General features: G+C 40.5%; 1 protein-coding gene across 4 annotated transcripts in view; it reads left to right on the plus strand.

Annotated features, from left to right (window-relative positions):
• The window catches only part of rock2a (rho-associated, coiled-coil containing protein kinase 2a), a 49208-nt gene extending 26143 nt beyond the window's left edge, over positions 1–23065 (plus strand). The window contains exons 4-33 of one of the 4 annotated variants that reach the window (XM_026151446.2): positions 290–427; positions 614–874; positions 2118–2262; positions 2352–2490; positions 2968–3059; positions 4237–4396; positions 4528–4579; positions 5435–5523; positions 5643–5691; positions 6099–6234; positions 7030–7121; positions 7401–7647; positions 9413–9519; positions 10211–10370; positions 10567–10727; positions 10910–11094; positions 11192–11261; positions 12259–12362; positions 12547–12733; positions 12970–13063; positions 13148–13242; positions 13384–13575; positions 13685–13853; positions 14679–14749; positions 14834–14922; positions 15026–15104; positions 15212–15479; positions 15599–15812; positions 19931–19984; positions 21408–21547. In XM_026151446.2, the coding sequence (XP_026007231.1) occupies positions 290–427; positions 614–874; positions 2118–2262; positions 2352–2490; positions 2968–3059; positions 4237–4396; positions 4528–4579; positions 5435–5523; positions 5643–5691; positions 6099–6234; positions 7030–7121; positions 7401–7647; positions 9413–9519; positions 10211–10370; positions 10567–10727; positions 10910–11094; positions 11192–11261; positions 12259–12362; positions 12547–12733; positions 12970–13063; positions 13148–13242; positions 13384–13575; positions 13685–13853; positions 14679–14749; positions 14834–14922; positions 15026–15104; positions 15212–15479; positions 15599–15812; positions 19931–19984; positions 21408–21411 (3903 nt within the window). In that variant the 3' untranslated portion in view covers positions 21412–21547. Of the gene's footprint in view, positions 1–289; positions 428–613; positions 875–2117; positions 2263–2351; positions 2491–2967; positions 3060–4236; positions 4397–4527; positions 4580–5434; positions 5524–5642; positions 5692–6098; positions 6235–7029; positions 7122–7400; positions 7648–9412; positions 9520–10210; positions 10371–10566; positions 10728–10909; positions 11095–11191; positions 11262–12258; positions 12363–12546; positions 12734–12969; positions 13064–13147; positions 13243–13383; positions 13576–13684; positions 13854–14678; positions 14750–14833; positions 14923–15025; positions 15105–15211; positions 15480–15598; positions 15813–19930; positions 20072–21407 lie in introns of all 4 variants that reach the window. The other 3 variants (XM_026151445.2, XM_080294028.1, XM_026151447.2) reach the window with 3 other exon arrangements.
• Positions 23066–24593: the final 1528 nt, after the last annotated feature.

Raw genomic sequence — 24593 nt, forward strand, 5'->3', positions numbered from 1 at the left:
CACACTGAGCCGGTTCCACAAGAGAAACCTGATACTTGAGGCCTCTGCCCCCATTTTACTTTTGAAAACTCTACAAACCACAACTAAGCATGCACTCTGGGAATAAAAAAAAAAAAAATAAAAAAAAGAGTCTACATTAATTGTATTGTAATCTGAAAGTGGCACATGTACTCATGAATTATCTGTTGTGATTGTAATTGTATCTTTTCTTGTACATTTCATCAAACTTTTCTCATAGAGTAAGATTAGACTTTGGAGAATCTCTAAACTTTATCTTCCTGTTGTTCAGGTCAGACATAAAGCCTCACAGAAGGTCTACGCAATGAAGCTGCTCAGCAAATTTGAGATGATAAAACGCTCAGACTCAGCATTCTTCTGGGAAGAGAGAGATATCATGGCTTTTTCCAACAGTCCCTGGGTTGTGCAGGTACAGCATTTAAGTTGCTGATCAGCTTTTAAAAAGCTTTCGTGTGCATTAATTGGAATATTCACTGGGAACGTGTTGCCAGTTGGATTACTTTGGATCCTTTGTTTTACTTAGAACAAAGAAATACATTTTCTGCAAAATATGTGTTTTATATGTTAATTTATTAAACCTCAAAATTGTTTTTAGTTGTGCTCTGCCTTCCAAGATGACCACTACCTCTACATGGTGATGGAGTACATGCCAGGAGGCGACCTGGTTAACCTCACCAGCACCTATGATGTACCGGAGAAGTGGGCCAAGTTCTACACAGCGGAGGTGGTGATGGCCCTGGACGCCATTCACTCCATGGGCTTCATTCACCGCGATGTGAAGCCAGACAACATGCTGCTGGACAGACTCGGACACCTGAAGCTGGCTGACTTTGGCACTTGCATGAAAATGGACTCGGTGAGTAAAAGTGTAAAACCTGAGTCTCTGCTGCCAGCAGAGTTTCCTACCAGGTTACAAACACAACAAATGCCAAACTAGAAATGCTTCAGTTTAGACAAGTAACCTCTAGATATGGCCTGAGGCTTATTGCATATGATGGAAACAAGTAACGATTCAGTAGTGTAACTACAAGGGTACCTGGATGGGGCGTGCGTCAGACAGCACAAATGAAGCTCACTTTCTGCTCCATCATACTATCACCTGCCCTTTTCTTAAGTGGAGACATTACAGCAGCTTTGCTCAGAGAGCTGGCAGGTTAAAGTCCGCTGAGACTGCATTGAACATTTTTGTTCTCACATGTGGCTCCGTGGGTGAAGCCGTGAAAGGCCCAGGGCTGCATTTGGTGCAGCTTTTTAATGATTCTGAGATGCTTATAATGATGTAGTGAAGCCCAGTTAATAAATGTTTTTTTTTGTGCATAAACCAGTATATTAGAGCAGACTATTTTGGCAAAGATAAGAGTTGGATTTATTTTGTTTTGGTTTGGTTTGGTTTTTTAGGCCCATACTTTATTTCAAAGAGGAGCTGTTGATGACTTCTCTTTTTAATGTGGTGTTGCAGTGGTAGATTATCATCATTAAAATGCTTGAAAATACTGATGTCAGTGTATGAGATGGATAGATGCTGTGCTGACACTTGGAGTAGGATAATGAATAATAATAATACAGTTTATAATAAAAAGACAGTCAAAGTGCTATAGACGCATAGTTGAGGGCTTTGTATTGTGAGAGTGCAAAAGCGTTATATATAAAACACTAATAAAAAAATCCAAAGAGAAGAAATAAAGCTAAACCTCAGACTTTGGATTGCTATAAATGTTTAGCTTCAGCAGTTTTCTTTTCTTCTTCTCTCTACTCTCTATGATGTCTGTGAAAAACAATATTTTTATGTGATCATCTCAGGGACCCCCTGCTGTCCAAACTGTTTCTTTGGCTGAAGAAAGTTGGCTTAAAGAGAGAGGGGAAGGGGTTAAAATGGCTTGATTTAGCTACTCTAGTGTAGTCCAAGAATAAAAATATAACAAGTCCACTTTAATAACTAAGCTGTTACAGTGAGCTCTGCTTCTGCCTTCACCTGGAAGGATTAGTTTTTAGTAGTCTCTTAAATTTGGATCAACACTCTGCTTTAGCTTATGCCCATATAAATCAAACCATACCTGTAGGGTACTAAACATATAATGATCTCTGGATTTATGTTGCAGACCGGCATGGTGCACTGTGACACAGCTGTTGGGACTCCAGACTACATCTCGCCAGAAGTGCTAAAATCCCAGGGAGGAGATGGCTATTATGGGAGAGAATGCGACTGGTGGTCCGTAGGGGTCTTCATTTACGAGTTGCTCGTCGGTCGGTGAACATTTCATAAAATAATTTAACTCGTATGTGTTGATGTTTATGTCTCTCAATTTATTTCAGTGTTGCTTGCTCACTTTTAGGTGACACGCCGTTCTACGCAGACTCTTTGGTGGGAACATACAGTAAAATCATGGACCACAAGAACTCCCTCAATTTTCCAGATGATGTGGAGATCTCCAACAATGCCAAGAATATCATCTGTGCCTTCCTGACTGACAGGTATGATCTTACAAGAAGAAGATGTCAGGGGGTTTGACATTTTGGAAAATGCACCTGTGTATTTTCTTGGAGAGAGTAACAGGGGGAACCTCAATAGCACTCTTATGTTATCTCTCAAACTCTTCCTCTTATACACAACTGTCCATCTCCATCTGTCTGTCAACCCACAAACCACTTTGTCTTTCATGGGGATGTTTTTTATATATATATATATATATATATATATATATATATATCTAAGCTGTAGTTTCTTCATGCTGGTCCCAGACGTAAGCACAAGGTTTCTTTTTTTGTGTGGCAATACTTAGAGATTACATAATATGTTGATACAACAGCACACTTACGCTTATCTGTGTGTTTGTCTCTTAATATTTAAGGTTATAAAGGTTTGTATGACTTAGTTGATTTATTCCCAGTCACCTCTAACTAAGGACAAAGGTCCAATTCAATCAACTCATTGTCTGCTTTTGTTTTGAGGGAGGTGCGATTAGGCAGAAACGGCGTGGAGGAAATCAAGCGACATCCTTTCTTCAAAAATGACCAGTGGACCTTTGACACCATCAGAGACAGTTAGTATACAACCTTTGTTCTGCTACCTATGATCATTCATTATGATACATGTTTTAGTTTTTTCTCAATATGAAGTGTATTTCGTTTAGCACCATGTGTTTGGTGGTTGGGTAAGTGCATGCGCAGATCACATGGGTATTTTTATTTGCAAAGTACTTGTACAGAGCAGAACTAGACCTCCACCTCCTGCAGGTTCTGGCTTGCTGCAGATGTCCAGAGCAGGAGGACTGCTGTCACCAGCAGCAAGTCCAAGACTGTTGAGTTTGAGTCTGTCTGTGTGCAAGAAAAAGCAGCTTAATTGCATCAAAGGCTGCCATGACAATGAACTGCCCAGCGTGCCGGCCGTTGGGAAGTGAGAGGCTAGATGGTTAACAGCGACTGAACTTTTAAAATAAGAGCAAGTGGATTTTCCACTACTAAATTGAAGAACAGTAGAAATGAACGTAGAATATACTGTAGATGAGTGCTCAGCTTCCAGCAAAGCCCATTGTGCACTTTCCAAAACAATTTCAAAAACCATTACATTTAAATTCTGCACAATACTTTATTTTGTTCTCCTACATCTAAAATCAAATTTCACCTTTCCTTCCACTTTACTCTGTGTGCAGAGTAACACCTCTGAGTTGTTTACCTTGTGGATATCTCTTTTGGGCACAGCAGATTTTGTCTTTCTTTGGCCATACCTGCCAGAAATGCATCAAGCATACAAAATTATCATTCCTAAGTGTAATTCAGGAGAAAGTCAGAATTTGTGACCAAATATAGAACGCAGCTCCCGCAGATGAGTAATTTTTTTTGTTGTTGTTGTTGTTGTCCTGTGAGAGCTCTTAAATTTTATCAGATGTACTCCAATTTTTTTCTGGCATGCTCTACTTCAGAAGCCAAAAACGGTCACACCCTCAACTCACAGTTTTTATCAATCAAACAACATTAAAAAATATCAAAATTAGATTTAAATGAAATATAATTCAGCATAACAGCACCTGCAAACCTTTTCTTTAATCTTGATCGTCTTTAATCTAAAACTTTAGCAGGAATTCCTTCAGAACAGCAGCTGGATCAGAGAGCACATTAAAATGATTTATTAGACTGACATATTTCACACAGTGCTTCCTTTTTCCACCAATTCACTCTCACCTTTTTCCTGTCTCTCTCTTTATCTCTCTCTCGCCTCAGCGGTTGCCCCTGTGGTCCCAGAGCTGAGCAGTGACATAGACACCAGCAACTTTGATGAGATAGAAGACGACAAAGGCGATGTAGAAACCTTCCCCACACCTAAGGCATTTGTCGGCAATCAGTTACCCTTTGTTGGCTTCACCTACTTCAAAGAAGACCAGTAAATCATCCCATTCTCTTCATTTCCCATGATTTTAGGGACCTCCGTGGTTCCACGAAGACAATTTATAGATTTACTTTTGGCTCTAGTGTCCTTGACCTTGGGCTGATTTTATTCATTTCCTCCTTCAGGTTATTAAATGCTTCCAACAACTCAGTGGCTCATGAGAATTCAAAAGGGGAGGTAAGTACTTTGACTCCCACACGCAGTAACTGCCAGGTGCACCTTTAGCGACTGCATTAATACCGGACCGAGCTCCTCAGGAAATAAATAAGTCTGGTATCAGTTTACATGACCACACAGAAAAGGCCTGTTGACATTGTGATCAACTTCACATTGTAAGACATCAAGGATTATGATGGAAATGACTCACAGGGGGATTTCTTCCCTGATCCCATGATTTATTTGTACTTTGTTAGAATTTCAGTGTTCTCAGCCGCACACAGAGACTTAAGCAGCTTTCAGTATAAGTGGCTGAGCCGAACGCTAATCTGAAGAACTTTTATTGACTTCAGTCCTAAAAGACTGCCCCCATTACGAGGAACAAAACAAACCCTATGTTTTACTTTCGCTTTGTTTCTAATCAGTTGCCTAAATATAGGTGATTAAAGGTATAGTAAGCTGTATTTCAATACTGACCTTTAAGTGACTAATGTGGTGGTTTAAGGTTGTTGTGATACTTCTAATTGTAAGAATGTTTATAGTCCTAAAAGACTGCCCCTAAAAACTGTACACCATTAACCATGAAAATAGTTTCTGTGCTATTTTGACCAAGGACAACAACATTCAAAACATGGTTGAAGGGTGTTTCTGTCGTCTTTTCTTGACTTTTAAATTTATTTTAATTATCGGCCTTATAAAGGCCGATAGTTCCTATAGAGGAGCATCAGGCGTTCTGCCAGTGCTCAGACAGTGTGCGTGTCACTGCAAAGTCTAGCTAGCTATTGATGTTACATGTCTTCTTACCCTGTATGTGTTAAATTCTGACTTTAGTGTATAGCGCATAAATTGGAAGTCTTTCTTTCTTTCTCTCCTTAGTCAGCAGCACTGCAGAAGAAACTTCGCCACCTAGAGATGCAGATGAATAATGACAAGCAAGTCAAAGATGATCTAGAGCAAAAATACAGGTGGGTGATCTGTAGGGAACATTGTGTATGAGGAATAAGAGCCACATCATGTTGCTCCACTTATTTGCTTATGCGCGGTGGCCAAATTATTATTTTTAAGCATTTGTATTTTTCTGCAGGGCCACCACCACTCGTCTGGAAAAGCTCTCCAAAGAACTTGAGGAAGAGGTCAGTTAATCACAGGGAACATCCAATTACCTGAATATTTCTGTGTCTGTCTGGCGTCAATATCTGCTGGTTCACGACCCCTCTGGGATTTTAGAAGTTCTTTCTTCCTCACACATTTTAATGGGCGTTTCCCAAAAACTCTATTATTTGAGCCAGAATAATGATTCTTATTATCCACACTTGTCCACTTTCCGGTTGAATACCAGCGTCTCGTATCCAGGGAGGTTCAGCTGGAGCGCCTGCTGAATTCTAACGGCCACATTAAAATGTCTATTGTGATTGAATTTGTGTTGAAGCCCATTTGGATTCTGGGGATAATTTCTCATAAAGTGAATTATGGAATCACAGTAGCATGAAACCATCCCCGCAGGAGATGTTAAACAAAGGCGTTTATGATTGATTTTTAGGTGAGCAGCAGAAAGAACCTGGAGTCGAGTCTGAGGCAGCTGGAGAGGGAGAAGGCTCTGCTGCAGCACAAAAGCCTGGAGAGCCACCGCAAGGCTGAGAGCGAGGCCGACAGGAAGCGCTGTCTGGAGAACGAAGGTGACACGAGACACACTGGATTCTGCAGCAGAGCTGAAAAGATTTACTTCTTTTGTACAGGAAGTTAAACACCAGTTATCAACTGGAAATGATTACATTTCACAGAAAAATATATTTTCTAGTAAGAGACGTTTCTCTTAAGAGACAACTTTTAAAGCTTTTTAACTAGCTTTTAAGTAAAAAAAAATACAGCGGCACACATTCTCGGTTTATTTGTGTAACATCCTTCATGCAGGTTAGCTTTGTTTAAGGTGATCGATTACATGAACTGAAAAGACAAAACATTATAATACTTCTATCATGAGTGAGAAAAATGAGGCTGATTAAATGCATTTGTTTTAAGAAACAGATTCAAACTCGACAGCAGTGATGCATTAAAGCAAGAGAATAAAATGAACACAGGAATCCAGTAAAAATCAACCCCCCTCTTCTTGTGTAAAGTCAGAAACTTCTTACGTTTTCTTTTGGCTTTGCAATGATATAAATTCATGGTGACTTTACTGAGATAAAGTGGGTAATACTGCCATCACCTGGACAAAGACACTGATACAAACACATCAGGTCTACTCTCTTCTGTGCTCTGGCTTTTTTTGTAATATTCATATTGTATAACTTTTGGTTCCAGCGTCTTTATTAAACCAAACTAAAGCTCTGTTTCCATATTTCATTTGCACAGTTTGTATATGAAGAACTTGGTGCATTTAAATAAACTTTATCAGTTTTAAATTGTGATTTCACTTCTTGAAACACACTTCATCATAATAATTGTTGTCTTGGTTCTTGGGATCTGTGCAGTCAACAGCCTCAGAGACCAGCTGGATGACATGAAGAAGCGAAACCAAAACTCTCACATTTCCAATGAGAAGAACATTCACCTCCAGAAACAGGTCGGTTACCTACCTTGATGTATGTTTGGTGAGGTTTGGGGGGTGGTCAGCATGGACGATGAGCTCTGTGACATCAGATTACAAGCATATAACATAAAAAGCCTTGAATAGACATAAAACCAAATACATTAACAGTCACAACAGCTGAAAGCAAAAGCTAATATTTGATGTCCAGCCAGACTGAAAAGATCACTGTGATCTTGTCAAGTCACCTTGTTGGACTCGGAGTCCTTTAAAGGGAAAATATTGGTGTGATTTGTGTACGTGTTCTTCTCTTAGCTGGAAGAAGCCAACACGTTGTTGCGGGCCGAGACGGAGGCGGCGACGAGGCTCCGCAAAGCCCAAACTGAGAGCAGCAAGCAGCTGCAGCAGCTGGAGGCCAACGTGCGCGAGCTGCAGGACAAATGCTGCCTGCTGGAGCGCAGCAAGCTGAGTCTGGAGAAGGAATGCATCAGCCTGCAGGCTGCGCTAGAGACGGAGAGGAGGGAGCACAGCCAGGGCTCGGAAACCATCACTGACCTGATGGGTGGGTGAAACAGCACACGAAGATTTCTTTGTCAAGTCTGCAAACAGTTGTCATTTATGTGCGTTATTTGACTTAATAAAAGTGATACCAGGAATATTACATGTTGTATTCATCGGTGTATCTAAACAGATCTTACAGAATGGTGTTTGTAAAAAGTGAAACCTACTTCTTTACAAACCTACAAAATACTAAACCAATGAATAGGGAGTTGGAGCATCCTCAGTTTAGCAGTTTTACATGGAGCACCAAAATGTCTTGTATTAGTTTTTCGCTCATGCTCCACCAAATTTGACAAAATTCGTCTCGCAATCAGAAAAAGAAACTGCACCTCTGTTCTTGGTTCTCACCTTAGCATAAAGAAAACCAAAAGAATAGATTTGTGCAGAATTTCAGGTTGGATGTCAGTATAAGTCATAATTCTAGGCACATCTGTAGCTGCTGATATGTTTACCTGTATTTTTATGAGGTGGAAATGTAATTACATTCCTCTGAAAGAAGTTCAGTTTCTGTTTTCCTCCTGCTTGCCTTGGAGCTTATATGGCAGGTTTAATAAAGGGGCAGCTAGATGAGGAACAGCAATGTGCCACCCAAATGCTGAGGGCAGTCAAGAGGCTTTTCAGGACTAAATAACTCTGTGCTGTTTGCTGAATGGATTCTGACTCCAGTTCAGTCACACTGTGTGTGTTTGAGAAAGGCTGATGTGAATTAGTAAAAATAAGTTTGTCCAGAGGTGTCAGATAAACAAATATAGCTGATGTTTTGAAGACAGAAGGGTCAAAGCGGCCTGTTTGCTCCAGTGCGCCTGGACAGTTTGTAATATTTGTGTAACTGTAGGGAGTGTGCTTACATAAAGGCTAACAATTCACCCATAATCTGATTAAAAGCAGCTCTCGGGCTACTTAAGCTGTCACATAAAACCTCTTATCTGACTGCGTTAATTAGGACGTGGGCATCACAAACCATGAGTTCTGCCTTATGAATGTTTGTAGGTCTTCGGATGCAGTGACTTGAGTGTTGCATTTACAAATAAAACACAGCACAGTATAATGAGCTACTTCCTCTAGTTGGTCCAAGAGCTGAAATTCATTTGAACTATGTAAATATTTGTATTAATATAAATATTACCCTCCGTTGCTTACTACAAGTAACTGGGGGATGTATATGTGTGTATAAATAACCCATTGTGGCACTGTTGGAACAACTAAACATACACTCTTGGTAGTTGCCCTGAACTGCCCCGAGCTTGCTGACCAGAGTCATTATATGAACAACAGGCAAGTAACTTGTATGTGTAAAGTACATTTAAATCAGAGGGAGTGCTTTTTAGTTGAGGTCAGGGGATTAACAATGCTAGTTTACAAGTAAACCTGGAATAAACAAACCAGACCTAAATTAGAAACTCAAAACATGAAAATAAATACACAAATTAAAGGACAAATAATAAAATAATAGTAACTAAAATTGAAATTACAATAGAAACAGCAGACGGACCTCAGACTGAGCTTTAATGAGGGGATAAAATTGACGTTAAGAAAGATTAAAGGACTTACGTATACAAGTTGAGACAGGAATAATGTATTGAAAATGGAAATAAAGATTCTTGACGACTGTGTACGTTTATAGGCTTTAGGGTCCTTAGGGACCAAGTAAATCACTATACAAATACAGGCCATTTACCGTTTGCCATAGTTTGCTGTTGGGTTAAGCTTTATGTGATCTGTACGTGAAATGTAACTCTGAGGATTCTCGCGGGCTTATCTTGCAGGACGCATTTCTGGCCTGGAAGAGGAGGCCCGTCAGCAGAAACAGGCTTTATCCAAAGCTGAGACTGAGAAGAGGCAGCTTCAAGAGAAACTCACTGATCTGGAGAAGGTAAATCACAAAATCCTGACTGGAAACATTTTTTGCTTTGAGATGCAGTTCCTGGAAATTTGACTTGAGCCTCACGTGTGATCCAAATTAAGTAAAAGTTATGTTAAAAGTAGTATCATAGTGTTTCTTGGAAACATCTGCATCTGGATTTGAGGACAGCATGATTGGACTGTTTGTTCCAGGTCATTTGACATCAGTGAGAAATTATTATTTTATTAAAGCAATCGGGAAAGTCTTTTGTTTTGATTAAAGTGACAAATAATTGATTTACAGCAGCTATTTTCAAACTCAAGCCCACTGTAGGCCAAATAATTATTTTAAAAGACTGCCAAACCTTTAATCACAACTCCAGTCGACACGGGAAGATTAATACAAAGTATTTGCTTTGTTTTGTTTTCATAGATTAATATTAAAAATTGCATAACTGCCTGCTTTTTGACTTTAAAATATCTTAGAGAAATTGAGAAGAAAGGCCTAATTTATTGCAGCACTGTAACTGACCTGTTTCAGAAACTGTGTACTTATTGATTTACTGAGTATTTCTAACTGCACTTCCTTAGAATATACATATAAATGTGAACCACCATGTAGTGACACGACTTTCTGGGCTTGGTCTCAAAGCGTTTGGTGTGAAATTTTCTGACTAGATTTTACTCTGGATGTGACATCTCTGTGTGTGTGTTTTCTACAGGAGAAGAGCAACAAGGAGATCGATTTGACCTACAAGCTGAAGGTGCTGCAGCAGGAGCTGGAACAGGAGGAGGCCTCTCATAAGGCCACCAGAGCAATGCAGGCAGACAAGAGCAAGATCAAGGTCACCATCGAGGGCGCCAAGTCAGAGTCCATGAAGGGTAAGGGCTCTGATCTTTTGTTTCCACAAGGTTGTTCTTTCACAGTTTGTACCGAGTTCAGGGTTCGAGCTATATAATTTGGGGCTGATCGACAGCTCTGAGTTCACAGATTGCAACAAGATGTACAGAATGAGAAATTTTATTGATTTAACTTTTCAGAAGGGAAATTAAATAATATAAGTGAATACTCATTCAGAGTTGGAGCAGAAGCTGGCAGAGGAGCGAGCTGCCAAACTGCGGCTGGAGAACAGAATACTAGAGCTGGAGAAGCAGAGCAGCATGATGGACTGTGACAACAAACAGGCCCTGCAGAAGCTAGACGAGCTGCGCAGACACAAGGATCACCTTACTGAGGAGGTGAGCGTTTCTGTTCTGCACAGGAGACCAGTGAAGTTTGGGTTTAGCTGTCAAATGTCACCAACAGGAGCTACTTCAGCAGCTAATGTAAAGAGTGTCATATCTGAAATTGGATAGAAGGATAATGAAAAAAGAGCTGATGCGAGTAAAAAACTTTTATTAAATTCATTTTGTTCTTTCAGGTGAAGAACCTGACACTGAAGATCGAGCAGGAGACCCAGAAGCGTAACCTGACTCAGAACGACCTGAAGGCTCAAAACCAGCAGCTCAGTGCTCTGAAAACCTCCGAGAAGCAGCTCAAGCAGGAAACTAATCACCTGCTGGATATTAAGCGCAGCTTGGAGAAGCAGAACCAGGAGCTGCGCAAGTAAGTTTCATTTTGTTGTAACACTTTCCCAGCAGGCACACTGCAGGCTCCTTATGCGGTCAAATTATGAATCATCGACTCATTTTTCTTTTCACAGAGAAAGACAGGACACAGATGGACAAATGAAGGAGTTACAAGACCAGTTAGAGGCTGAGCAGTATTTCTCAGTAAGTCTGATATCTGATCACAGATGTGGATGGGAAAATGAAGACCCTTTCATTTGGCATTTTAGGCTTTTTATAGTTTCATTCATCTGACTGAGCGGCCAAAAACTGCTGATTGATTTGCTACTGAATAGTCCCCTCTCTCCTTCTGGCTAAACAGCTTTTCCCTGCCGTGTCCACATTGTGTTTCACTCCTTTCAGCCTGATCAGGGCGCTGCTGTGGCAGTTTTTAAAATATTCAGCTGCCTGTGAGTCAGAGACTCATTCCAACTCTGCTGCCTATAACTGCAGGTGCTCTGAATTGTTTAGCGCTACAGTTGAAGTCCAAGCTGGAGCTTAACTCATTGTAAAGGCAACTCACTAAATGTTTCAGTTGTGTGTAGGGGTCTAGCAATTCTTACGTCCACAATATAGAGGTGCTTTGATATTTATAGAGTAGAGCTACAGGGGCTGCTCCAGACTATACTGTCAAATAACAGTCAGCTATATTACACTGGAGTGACATCTTCCCATATTGTAATGCATTGCTGTTATTTCCTAGTTCAAGCGTAATAATCCAGTAATGTTTAAAGATGATATAGGATAACAAGTAATGTATTTTCCATAATGCACTTAGAAAATAAAGTAAATAAACCGTAGCACAGTCTTATTCTATGGGAACGTAGGCTGTTAAAATCAGAGGGTTCCTTTTATTTCTGTAGCCAATGTATGTTATGCATTTCCAAGAGCTGAATGATGGTGAAGACTTCAATGGGCATCCATTAGCTAATGTTTTTGTACAATGTCAACAGTATGTATCAAAGTGTGTATGCAACATGAAGCCTGAGTGATTCTTTCCTTTACCATGTTCATTATCAGTCAGGAGGAGCAGCTTGTTGTTAGGAAACTTTCTCATCTCTCTGGCCCTCCCATTGGAGATTTCGGCATTAAAGAGTTATCTAGAGTTTTGTTGTTGATGTATTAAGTATGGGGCGTATTTGACCTGTTACCTTTTCTCCAGACTCTCTATAAGACCCAGGTTCGTGAGCTGAAGGAGGAATGTGAGGAGAGGAACAAACTCTACAAAGAAGTGCAGCAGTCTCTGCAGGAGCTGCAGGAGGAGAGGTGAGAGGTTTTTCAGTTTGAAGATACAATTTGAAATAAATTCATCCACTTTAATCTTCGAAAAATGATTAGCAGAAAAACGGTGATGATGAATGTAAGGCTCGGTTCATTTATCTCCAATAAGAGACTCGGGTGGTTTGTGTGGTGGGTTGCTCAGGCTTGCGTTTCTTTTTATTCCTCTCAGGGACTCTTTGGCAGCACAGCTGGAGATCACTCTGACAAAGGCTGACTCGGAGCAGCTGGCGCGCTCCATCGCTGAGGAGCAGTACTCCGACCTCGAGAAGGAGAAGATAATGAAGGAGCTGGAGCTGAAGGAGATGATGGCTCGCCATCGCCAGGAGCTCTCTGAGAAGGACATCACCATCAGCTCTGTGAGATTTTGAGTTTGCGTGAAATAAAGATGATCGAGTTGAGGTGAAAGTCTTTGTATCGTTAGACGTTTAAAGGCTGTTAAATAGAATAACTCGCCACAGTCCTGGAAGTATCACGACGTGTAAATGCAGTGCATCTCAAGCCCAATAAATATGCTCTGAAAATAGTGTGAGATTAGGTTGAGTTTATAGTTCCACAAAAGAGCAGATATGAAAGTATTTGCTGTCCATTGCAGCTGGAAGAAGCTAATAGGACCCTGACGAGTGATGTCGCCAATCTGGCCAATGAGAAGGAGGAACTGAACAACAAACTGAAGGAGGCAATAGAGGGTAATTAGAACATTTAAATGTTTATTACAAGAATTATATATTTTGGTGTGGGTACATAATTTATTTTTTTTTTGTTCTCTTCAGAAACTGAGAAGTCGAAGGACTGGGAGCAGCAGATAAGCCAGATGAAGCAGGCATTTGAGAAGCAGCTGCAGTGCGAGAGGACGCTAAAAACCCAGGTCGGTGTTTTTAAAGCAATAACTCACAAGATGAAGAGACAGACTTTCAAGACTAATCCTCCCCTTCATTTACAAAAAAAAATTTACATTTTTTCCCATCATTTTTCTTAAGTTAAGATTGAATCTTATCCCCATCCGCAGGCCGTCAATAAGCTGGCAGAGATCATGAACAGGAAGGAAGTGCGTGGCGGAGGCAGCCGCCGTGGTAACGACACAGACATGCGGCGAAAGGAGAAGGAGAACAGGAAGCTGCAGCTTGAGCTCAGGTCAGAGAAGGAAAAGCTGAACAGCACCATCATCAAATATCAGAAGGAGATCAACGAAATGCAAGCAGTAAGTGAACAGCTGAGTTTTCTTTCCCTTGCAGTGAAACGACACTCTGCTGCTGTATCTCTGACTACGACACTTACAATATGTTATTTCTTCTCATTTTAATCTATAGCAACTGGCAGATGAGAGCCAGATGCGCATTGAGATGCAGATGGCTCTGGACAGTAAGGACAGTGACATTGAGCAGCTGAGAAATCTCCTGCAGACGCTCAGTGTTCAGTCGATGGACTCCGCCAGCGTCAGCAGCGGGCCCGAGTTTGATGCTGATGATGCGTACACAGGTAAGAGCTCAGCCACTAAACAAAGAAAGTATTTCTGACAGTTTGTCTTCACCACAGCTTTAAGGTTTAAGGTCACTTACAAACATCTTCTTGTACAATGTTTATGTTCACTGGCTATGTTACAAAGTGCACCTGCTAAACTATGCCTTTAATCAGACAATCACAAGGCAACAGCTAAGTGCACTGAGGTATGTAGACACGGTTAAGACAACCTGCTGAAGTTCAAATGGAGCATCGGAAGAAAGGTCATTTGAGTGACGTGGCGTGGTTGTTGGTTCCAGGTCTGCGTATTTCAGAAACTGTTGTTCTACTGGACTTTTCCCACACAAACATCTGGAAAAGAGAAAACATGCATTGTTTGTCCCTGTGTGAAAATGCCAGGTCAGAGTAATGGAATAACCCTAATTTCTGAAAGTTTCAGAAGAAAGACGCTATAATTCAGCTCAAATTAAGTACTTTCAATCCCAATACAGTCATTTTATCATTAGTGTGTTATGCACAGATTAATGACGATTGGTGATTTGATCCCTGGCTGCTCCAGCGCACATGCCAAAGCATCCTTTGGCAAGATTCTGAACCCTGAGTTGTTCTCGAATACTTTCATCAGAGTGTGAATGTGTGTGGAGGTTGGATGCAAATCACTTAGATGTAGAATAAAGAGAATGGGGGAATGAGGCGTGTTATATAAAGTGCTTAAATGCTCAAGTAGAGCATTTTTATAAAGGTGCATAATGTCTGACTAGAATATTTCACTTTAATGTGATGTGATTTTGTTGATTTCTTCAAACCAAACCATAATGATCTAAATTCTCTTTCTGCCCTCAGAAATGAGGCTCGAGGGCTGGCTGTCTCTCCCCGTCAGAAACAATACCAAGAAGTTTGGATGGGAGCGAAAGGTAGGACTAAACCATTGAGACTGCTTTGACCCTGCAAAACAGCGTGTGACCTTTTTTCTTACCACCTCTGTCCTGTCAATGCAGTACGTTGTAGTAAGCAGCAAGAAGATTCTTTTCTACAACAGCGAGCAAGACAAAGAGCAGTCCATCCCCAACATGGTGCTCGATATAGAGTGAGTATGACACCTGAAGGCACCTCTGCAAAGAAAACAGCTCAGTTTGTATTAACACGTTCTATGCTTTAAACAGAAAATAACACTCCTTTCTGTCACACAGTAAACTCTTCCATGTGAGACCTGTTACTCAGACAGATGTGTATCGAGCTGACTCCAAAGAAATTCCCAGGATATTCCAGGTCTGCCCTAGCTCTACTGAAAATGTTCTATTTCTTTGAGCATGTTGATTGTTTAAAGAGTTGTTGAAGGCTGAAAAAGTTAGATATGTCCTCTTTCCGCTCTCCAGATTCTTTATGCCAATGAAGGTGAAAGCAAAAAGGAGCCAGAGTTTCCCGTGGAGCCGCATCCCATTGGAGAAAAGTCCAATTACGTCTGCCACAAAGGCCACGAGTTCATTCCCACCCTCTACCACTTCCCCACCAACTGTGAGGCCTGCACAAAGCCACTGTGGAACATGTTCAAGCCGCCCCCTGCTCTGGAGTGCCGGCGTTGCCACATCAAGTGCCACAAGGACCACATGGACAAGAAGGAGGAGATCATCGCCCCCTGTAAAGGTAGGACGCTCCTGTTGTTTCTATGAAAGCTGTGTTTCGATCTTACTTACAATTGGTGGGTTTTTAAATGTTTGTGAATTGGAGTGTTACTGAACATTTCTCTTCTCTTCTACCACCAGTGAACTACGACATTTCTACAGCCAAGAACCTGCTCCTGCTCGCCGTGTCCCAGGAGGAGCAGCAGAAGTGGGTGAGCCGGTTGGTCAAGAAGATTCCCAAAAAGCCTCCACACCCAGAACAGTTCGCACGCTCCTCACCGCGGACCTCCATGAAGGTTCAGCCCAGCCAGTCCATGAGGAGGCCCAGTCGACAGCTCCCCACCAGCAAGAGCAGGTAGACTAAAAAGCTGATTTTATGTAATAGACACCTATAGGTGTGATTTTGGATTCATCTATGTTAGCTACGACAGTTAAAGTGGTGTGCAGGAGGTAAACAAATAACAGTTTATGGATCTCCAGGCTAGATTTCTAATGATTTGAGGTACATACAGTGTGAGTGGAGTGACCTATATAATGCAGGCTGACTAAAAAGCCTCAAAACTGAAATTTTTGTGTATTTGATTAACATACTACATCCAGAAAGTTTAATATTTATTTATAGTATTTAGTATATATTCTGCATTTTGAGTGTTGTGTGTAGGGCTGCTCGATTATGGCAAAAATGATAATCACGATTATTTTCACTGAAATTGAGATCTCGATTATTTGACGATATTTATTTAACCCTTTAAGACCTACCATAGAACCAAGCCCGTCAGAGCTTATATTATTTTTTTTTACATGCTGTAGTGCCATTTTTGGGAGCATTTCAAGTTGCTATACATCAATACAACTGTTATAGCCCATATTTTAATAATATGTATGCATTAAGTCCATAGTAACTACATTAATTGCAAAAAAGTGCAATAAACTACAAAAAAATTGAAAATCATTTTTGTTTTTTTTACATATATTTCTACTTGGGGAAATTTAAGAGGCTTATCCCTCAAAACCTTAAATACAAAAAAGTTGCAAAAAATAGTTTCCCACCACAGGAAATTTATTTTGAGTGTCTTCATAGTTTTGTTTTGGAGATACACCAATTTTTATATACTGCAGGAAAAACAAAAACAATCCTATGATGCAAATTTGCAAAGAAAACAGCATCAAAATAAACTATTTCCAGCTGTGCAGTTCGAGTTCTAAGCATCCCAGAAACTATTCAGAAAATTCAAACATGACTTATAAAAACACCAGTATAGGCTTTTAAGGCCTACAAGTAAAAAAAAACAACTACATTTTCCGTGAAAATGACGTCACTTCCTGTTTCGGGCAGGAAATGGTGGACATGCGATAGTTCGCGCTGACGTCTGTTTCAATGTGGGAAGTGTTACGAACAGCTGATCGGATCGGCAAAGCGTGTTTCTGGAATATTATGTTTTTGTTGCTGCAAGCACTTTTTATGCAATTTTTGCAAAGCTTTATGTGGAAGGAAACCGTGACCGAGGACAAGCTGAGGGCATAAGATGTAAGTTTCATATGCAAAAAAAATTATTGCGCTAGCTTACATGGTTCAGGTTCTACAGGGATTTAAAAATAGTTACACAAAACAGAGCGTGCTGCTCTGACTGGCTTTAAAGGGTTAACAATAACAATGTATTGAATAATGACTTTAAAAAATAATATAAAATAGTGTGCAAATACTGATAACCGTGCAAATGTTTGCAATATAAAAAATAAATAAAAAATGTAAACATTAGGGGTGCAACGATATTCGTATCGATATTGAACCGTTCGATACAGTGCTTTCGGTTCGGTACGCATATGTATCGAACAATACAACATTTGTAATTTATTTTATAAATTTTCCTTCTGACTATGCTGTCTGTGTTGAGCGCTCAGTGAATCTGCGTTCGACTACTCCGCCTAGGCTGCACTGTCGAGCGCAGATCCACTGAGCGCTCAACACAGACAGCATAGTCAGAAGGAAGAGCGCAGGGCAAGCTAGCGAGACAGAAGTTAAGCTCTCCTTGCAACAGGCAAATTGAACGTCATTCAGATCTGGCGTTTGGAATTATTTTGGTTTTCATATGACGTATGACCCTGAAGGTAAGCGAGTCATGGACTAAAGTAAAACAGTATGTTGAATGTGCCATGCAATGCTCAATTACATTGGTGTGAACTAGTGTGTTAGCGCAGTTAGCTCGTTAACGTGTTGGCCGTCTAGCCCCATGCACGGAGTGATCGGCGGTAGCTCGTTAACGGAGATTTGCCGTGTTGTGGCGTTAAGGTCATTTCAACGAGATTAACCTGAAAGCACTAGTGGGAACACAACGAATATGACTGCACATTTACGCCGACATCATCCTAGTGCAAAGACAAAAACAACAAGCATGCTACTAACTTTAGCCGAGTCATTTAGACAGCTGTTAGCACATGATTCTCCTTATGCTGCTGAGAATATAGCCCAGAAGAAGCGGATAGTATGGCTTTTATTTTGGAAAGAGACATTTTTCTGTAATAAACTCTCTTTTCCAAAGATGAGTGATTCCTCAATCAGATACAGGGCTTGCAATATCGCTAGCCCGACGTCCCGGAGCTAGCGATTTTTTTCAGTCGGGCTACCAAAATCTTTCTCTTCCCTGCCCGTCGGGCTATTGTAGGAAAAATATATGTCAATGCTTTTGCATTCTTTCAGAAATGTAGCTGGGTAATTATGTCATTGGCATCGGTGAGCCACTGTCAATATGTGACATATTGAAGTCGCGTTTGAATTTGCGCTTGTTTTTTTGCTTTCACTTTGCAATCATGCGAACTGTGTATAGAGAGCGACAGCACTGATCTGTGAGTGATGATAATTTATGCACCAATTCCTCTGACATCGTCTTATTAATCGTTAGCTTACTATGCAAACATGACAAGTGAAATCTCCCGCAGCTTAAACATGTGAGAGGTTGATCGCGCAGAGAATCGCTGAGCTTATGTGAGTGCGTGTGTAAAAGCATTTCAGTTCTGCTGAGCCAAATAAGACAGGTCAGAGTGAAGAAGTGACAGCCAAAGAAAAGCTTACCACAAAACGGAGAAGTTATGACAAATCAGACTATAAGGCAAAAAGAAAGTGCAGCTTTATGGTTTCATGGACAAAAGAATTTCTGTGGCTGCAATATGACGAGCTAAATAACCAGGGCTGCACATAAGTGGTCCGCAGGTGCGCATTCGCTGTCAAAATAAAAAAACACGCACAAGGGTTAGGGTTAAATTCAAAAACTGTACTTTTGAGTTAAAATATATATTTATAATTTTAATAAATGACAAATTAAAAATGCATGAACATTTTTTGTATCGAAAAAATATCGAACCGTGACACCAAAGTATCGAACCGAACCGAACCGTGAATTTTGTGTATCGTTGCACCCCTAGTAAACATCTATGTTTAGTGAACTTTGCAGTGTTGCTCTGTGGTGCAGCTATGACACCGTAGCAAAGTTTACACATTATGTCTACTTGATCCACGTCTGACTCCGCGAACCCATAATGTTTCCACACCACTGAAGTTTTTTTTACCTCTCTTTTCAACCAACAGCAGTCACTCTCCTCTCCAAATAACTTCTGCTTAGCTTTCCGAGCTTCCCTCGGGTCCTCTTAATTGTTGTGACGCGTGTTCGAAATGCAGAGAGGTGCACTCGATTTGCCACACGGAGCAGCACGAGAGTAAAGCACGAGGGAGGGGCTAATAATCGGCTCAGTCATTTTTAATGATCGTTGAAAGCCCAGATCGTAATCGTGATTAAAATTCGATTAATTGAGCAGCTCTAGTTGTGTGTCACAATTAATATGACTGTTTCTCCATAATGGCCTGCTGACTGACCACAAAAAAAACCTTTAGGCAACTCTTGCTTTAAAATCACTGACTGAAAGTCCCGTTCTGACCACTTATAATAAAGTGCCTTCAGTGCACTCTACATCTCATCCACTCTTGTCAAAACAGCACATCATGTGCACAGGCTACAAATGCAACTTCAACAAGCAATCTTAAAAAAGCGACTGATGATCTTGAAGGAGAAAAATTAGCGTATTGATTATTCAGCTTTGGTAAGAACTCTTTTTAAGGTGTATTGAGGTGTTAACCTGTGAGGCTTTGTTCTTTATGTACAATGCGTGTCCTGCAGAAGTTGAGGAACTGTTGTCATTGTCTGTCCTGGTCCAGTCCAGTTCTATGTCTCAGGATTTGCCCTCATACAACCCCACAGAACAGACTTGAGTTGTGTGCAGTAACGATTACACGGCCATGAAAACTAATCTCCCCTTTCAGATTGGAGGACTCCAGTCTCCAGGACTGGCACTGGGCGTTGGATGATATAGATGATGACTGTTCCTCTATACATTTCTGATCACCACATTTGGTAACACTGTGTGCAATGTGTGCTGTGCAGTGCCTGCCATTTAAAAAACCTTAAAAATGTCTGACCTCAGCCCTCGCAGGTCAAATGGCTTCAAAATAAAGCGAGAAGATTCCAGCAGTACCTGGTACAAATGACAGCTCCTTCCTTCTCCTCCTCCTCCTTGTTCTTCTTTTGACCAGGTGTTTCCCTGTAAACATCTCAACTTCTCAGTGTGTGTATGTTTGTTTGTTTTGGGTGTCACTGAGGTGGTGCAGGTGGTGAATATACTCTGTATTATGGACCTTGAGCCACGTAGTTTGGGTGGATTTGCTCTTTTAAGAGTTGGGATCAAATTCAAATTCAAATTTCACTTGGGCACTGGGTGTTTTGAACTGGACAAAAATAAATTGACACATAAACTCAGGAGAAGAAGTTCACAGGTTTGTCTGAAGTTGCCCTTTCTCACACAACAAGAGATAAGACAGGACTTTTTCTCACGGCTGGAAAAAATTCAAGTTTTAGCGAGGCAGCACTCTGCTGCGACTCGCTTGAACAATTCGCTGCTGTATTCCCGCGCAGACTTTCGATTATTTAATGTTGATCTGTCCTCAGACTGTGAATAAAATATGATGACCTGAGAAGCAAAGCCAATCTTGGAACCACATCAGCTAGTCTGCCGATTTGGCCTCTTGGAATTTTGGACAATTTGTTGGGATGTCTGGTTTAGTTAGAAGAAATCCAAGCCAAGATTTTTCATTTCTCATGTTCCAGGCAGTGTCTACAAATGCAGATAAACTGGAATGAACTGAAATTAATTTGGAGCAAACCTCTTTTGCTTTCCACACAGGCTGTGCAGTGGACGACAGTAAGAAACCAAAAGGTTTTCAGGACCAAAGTCATGCAGATGCTCTTCATAGAAATTAATTCAGAATTGACTTGCCGTCTGTCTCATGGCCAGCAGAGAAAATTACTAAGGCTCACGCGAACACCTCAATCAGCACTTTTTTTTGGTGAACTTATGGATCAAATCAGTGGTTTCATTTATTACAGCATGTTCTCAATTTAGATAAATATACTGGTTTAGGGTAAGACCATCTTGTGACTGACAGTTCGTCACAGGATGAGTGTGGAGTGTCGTCACCCTTAAATCATAAAATGTATAAGGAAAATAATAATTGAAAAAAACAAGATGGCAATGGCTGAAATGTTCTGCTCTGTGGCTATTTCCATCTTTTATATACAGTCTGTGGACATAGGACTTGCTTAAAATCCAAATTAGGATCATTGTATATCTTGGTAGGACTAACGCATGCTTAGCCAGTTTGTTTACTACAAAGACTTTTAAATCATTTGAGTTTTTTGCTGAGATAAAATAAATGTAGGGTAACGATTAAAAATGCAGCTTCTTACATTCGGTCTGAAAATCAGCCAGGTCCTTGATTTGGTAATTGTATGAAATGATGCCTTCGCTGTTCCATTCAAATCACAGCCCAATCTTTTAATCTTCCTGACATCTCGCTGCATATTTGCTGAGATTAACTTGCATCTGTTTCTCTCTCTCCCTCCAGTTAACCTTGCCCGGGAGTGTGGTGCATCGACGAGGTGGTGGGAAGAGTTTCTTCCTAAATCAAAGACTCTATACAAAGCTCCGTTTGCAGATCAGCACACTGGACTGGTTTCTCCACTGCCCACTCCACCCTGTCCCGTTTCAGCCTGCGAGAGTTACAAAGTCTGGCATTTTCCATTTTTATTCAGCTTGTTTCCAAGCCACTTAGCAAGCTCACCTCAGCATCTGCCGTCTTTACAGCAAGCTGGGCGTCTCATAAACATATAACCCAAGTCCTCTCCTGGGTCCTTGGCGAGAGCACTTGTGCAGCTCTTGGATGCTGGAGTAGCTTGTTCGGCTCCCACACAATGGAGGATAGCTCTTACAAGAACAGGGGAACACTTACCTTAACAGTTCTCTCCAGGACAGACAGTTCTGTCTGATTGAAGCAGCCAGCAGGAAACCACCTCCACACCACCTTTGAGGATTCTCATGGCCAAAAGAAAAAAAAGACAATCTTGTGTTTAATGATTGTGAACAATATGAAGGGTTTAATGGGGGAACACTACACTCAGAAGAGTCTGTATTTTTGTTGGCTTATGGTGTCTGTACTTTCAAACTCTTTAACATGATTGTAGCTTCTTGCTTTTCACAGCTCTGCTTTCAGGTGCGTGTCCATGGGGAATCTTGAATAAGGTACTTAGGAACCAAATGAGCTGTGACTTCATGGAAAGTCATTAAGGCAGCAAATGAAGCCCAGCTTCCTCTCGGATATGAGCAAATAATTCTCAGAGTGCCTCTTATTCAGATTTCTGACTCATGCACACGCTGAATCATGGGTTTGACGTCAAACGACTACAAAGGGAACAGAATCCTGCTTGAAATGGCATTAGATTAAGACATGAAGTCCTCACGATCCCATAATCTCTGCAAACCTGCACTGTCAGTTCTGAGGGTTAATGTTTACTGAATTCAAAGGGGTGCACCGTTAATGCTTTCTGATCCGAGCTCGGCTCCTTCTGTTGTTTTTGAATGTACATCTGGGCTTCACCAGAGACGACACACAGGCATTGTATTATCCAAGTATACTTGACTGAAGCCGCGCCTTTCATCACAAACTACTCTGAGTGAACTTGCATGCGTTTGCTTTTTCACCCACATGCCTAGTCATTTTTAGTCAGTACCAAAAGTGAAAATGAGGGAAGTTAACCAATAAGAAGCCGAAATAATGAAGGTATCCAATCATATCCTGAAACCATGAGTGGAAATACTGAGCAGCACTATTCCATTGAAGTTTTTTCTAAAAGTGTTTGTCCTTATTTTTGTATTAAAGGAAACCAAACTCTGAGTTTGGGCACATTGTCGTATGTATGTGACTTAGTTAGCAGGTGGAGAGTAAACTGAGTGTGTGTGTGTGTGTGTGTGTGTGTGTGTGTGTGTGTGTGTGTGTGTGTGTGTGTGTGTGTGTGTGTGTGTGTATGTGCACTCTCCTTTAACCAAGAAGCATGTTTTATACATATAAATATACACAGTATATATTTTACATGCCATACAGTGCACATTATATTATTTATACAGCCTTGTCAACTTTGTATTTAAGGGTTCTACATCCAGATTGCATGTTTGCTATCAAACAGCTCTATGATAATAACCACTTCAACAATAAAGACATGGATGTGCCTTCTGGTTTTGGATCGTTTTTCTGTTTTAAAAATGTTAGACGTTGTCATTCTGCAGAGGTGTACAACTATGGTGAACCAAAAGTGCCAAAATAAAAATGTGCCACAAAAAATATTAAATAGTAAGCAGTTTTGTATAATAAATATAAATTGTGACAAATTGATATTTTTGATTTTATTCCACTGTTTTTTGTTTTTGTTTTGTTTTTTTTAGGCATATGGAATCCTCCGTATTCTGATATTGAGTCCAACACAAGCTGTCAGTCATACTCAAACTACTGAAACACGAAAGAGAAACACATTAAATAATACCGAAATCTAAAAAAGAAAATTCTTGGCCTTCAGACAATAATTCTGAGTGCTACAGTGACGGACTGGACAGGCAAAAAGAAAATTCTTTGTGGCCGAGCTGTCATTCCCAATCGCTTCTGCTTTGTCATGACGCCACTAACTGGAAATTTAGTAACAAGGAAATTTCACATCTGGACTTGTTCCACAGGTGGCATCCTGTCAAGGTACCACACCTAGGTACTTGATTTTATACACATGTAGAAGTGATAGGAACACCTGGATTCAATGATTTGGATGGCTGAGTGAATACTTTTGGCAGTAAGAAACAATTTTAAATGGCTCTACAAAGTATTATCACTTTAACCTTCCGATTACACTATTTTTCTTGAAGGATATGTCAGAGGTCAAATTTGATACTTTAAATCTTTACACAGTACTTTCTATATGTTGCAAAAATGACCACGGTAATAAGAATCATAAGTTCTAAGGGTTTTTTGTTGTTTTTTTTAAATCAGTTTTCTAACAATGAAGCACTGAGTTGACCTCGGTGAGTATAGGCCAAATTTCAATGGATTAACATGACACCAGTGACCTGGTTCCTTACATTCTCGTACCATGACAGCTCATCTGTTCTTTCTCTTTTAAATGAGACATTGAGTCTCAATGTCTACCTGACTACCTGCATAAATGAAGGTTAAATCAAATCTGTCCAAATATTTTTTTCAGAACTCTGCAGGTTCTTGTAGATGTTATCCCTTAATGTTTACGCTGGCCTTTTGATTAAGTGTCGCTGAGCTGGCAAGTTTGTTCATTTTCCTTGTGTCTCTGGTTTAATTTGGTGTATCTGGGAAATGATGGCGTCCACTCATCTTTTACTGGCGCGCAATATAAATATTATATATACATATATATCCCCTGCAAGTTTAACAGTTGCAATCAACTCCAGGTGTTTTATCCTCTTAATCTGTCATGGAATAATGAGGGAACAAGTCTCACCTGGGCATGGAACTGCTCGTTAGCTAGCTGTCCAATTAATTTTGAGCCTCTGAGAGGACCTTGAATACAAATGGCCTGAATACCAAACAGTCTCTGCAGTACTTTTGTTAAACCATATTGATTAAAACTGAAAGTCTGCACTTCAGTCAAATCCTGTTTGATTTGAAATCCACCGTGGTGGTGTCACAATCACAAGAACTGTGTCTTTGTCCAGAAACATGGTGAGTTACAATAAAGCAAAT

The sequence above is a fragment of the Astatotilapia calliptera genome, chromosome 19, assembly GCF_964374335.1.
Source record: "Astatotilapia calliptera chromosome 19, fAstCal68.1, whole genome shotgun sequence".
Taxonomy (NCBI): domain Eukaryota; kingdom Metazoa; phylum Chordata; class Actinopteri; order Cichliformes; family Cichlidae; genus Astatotilapia; species Astatotilapia calliptera.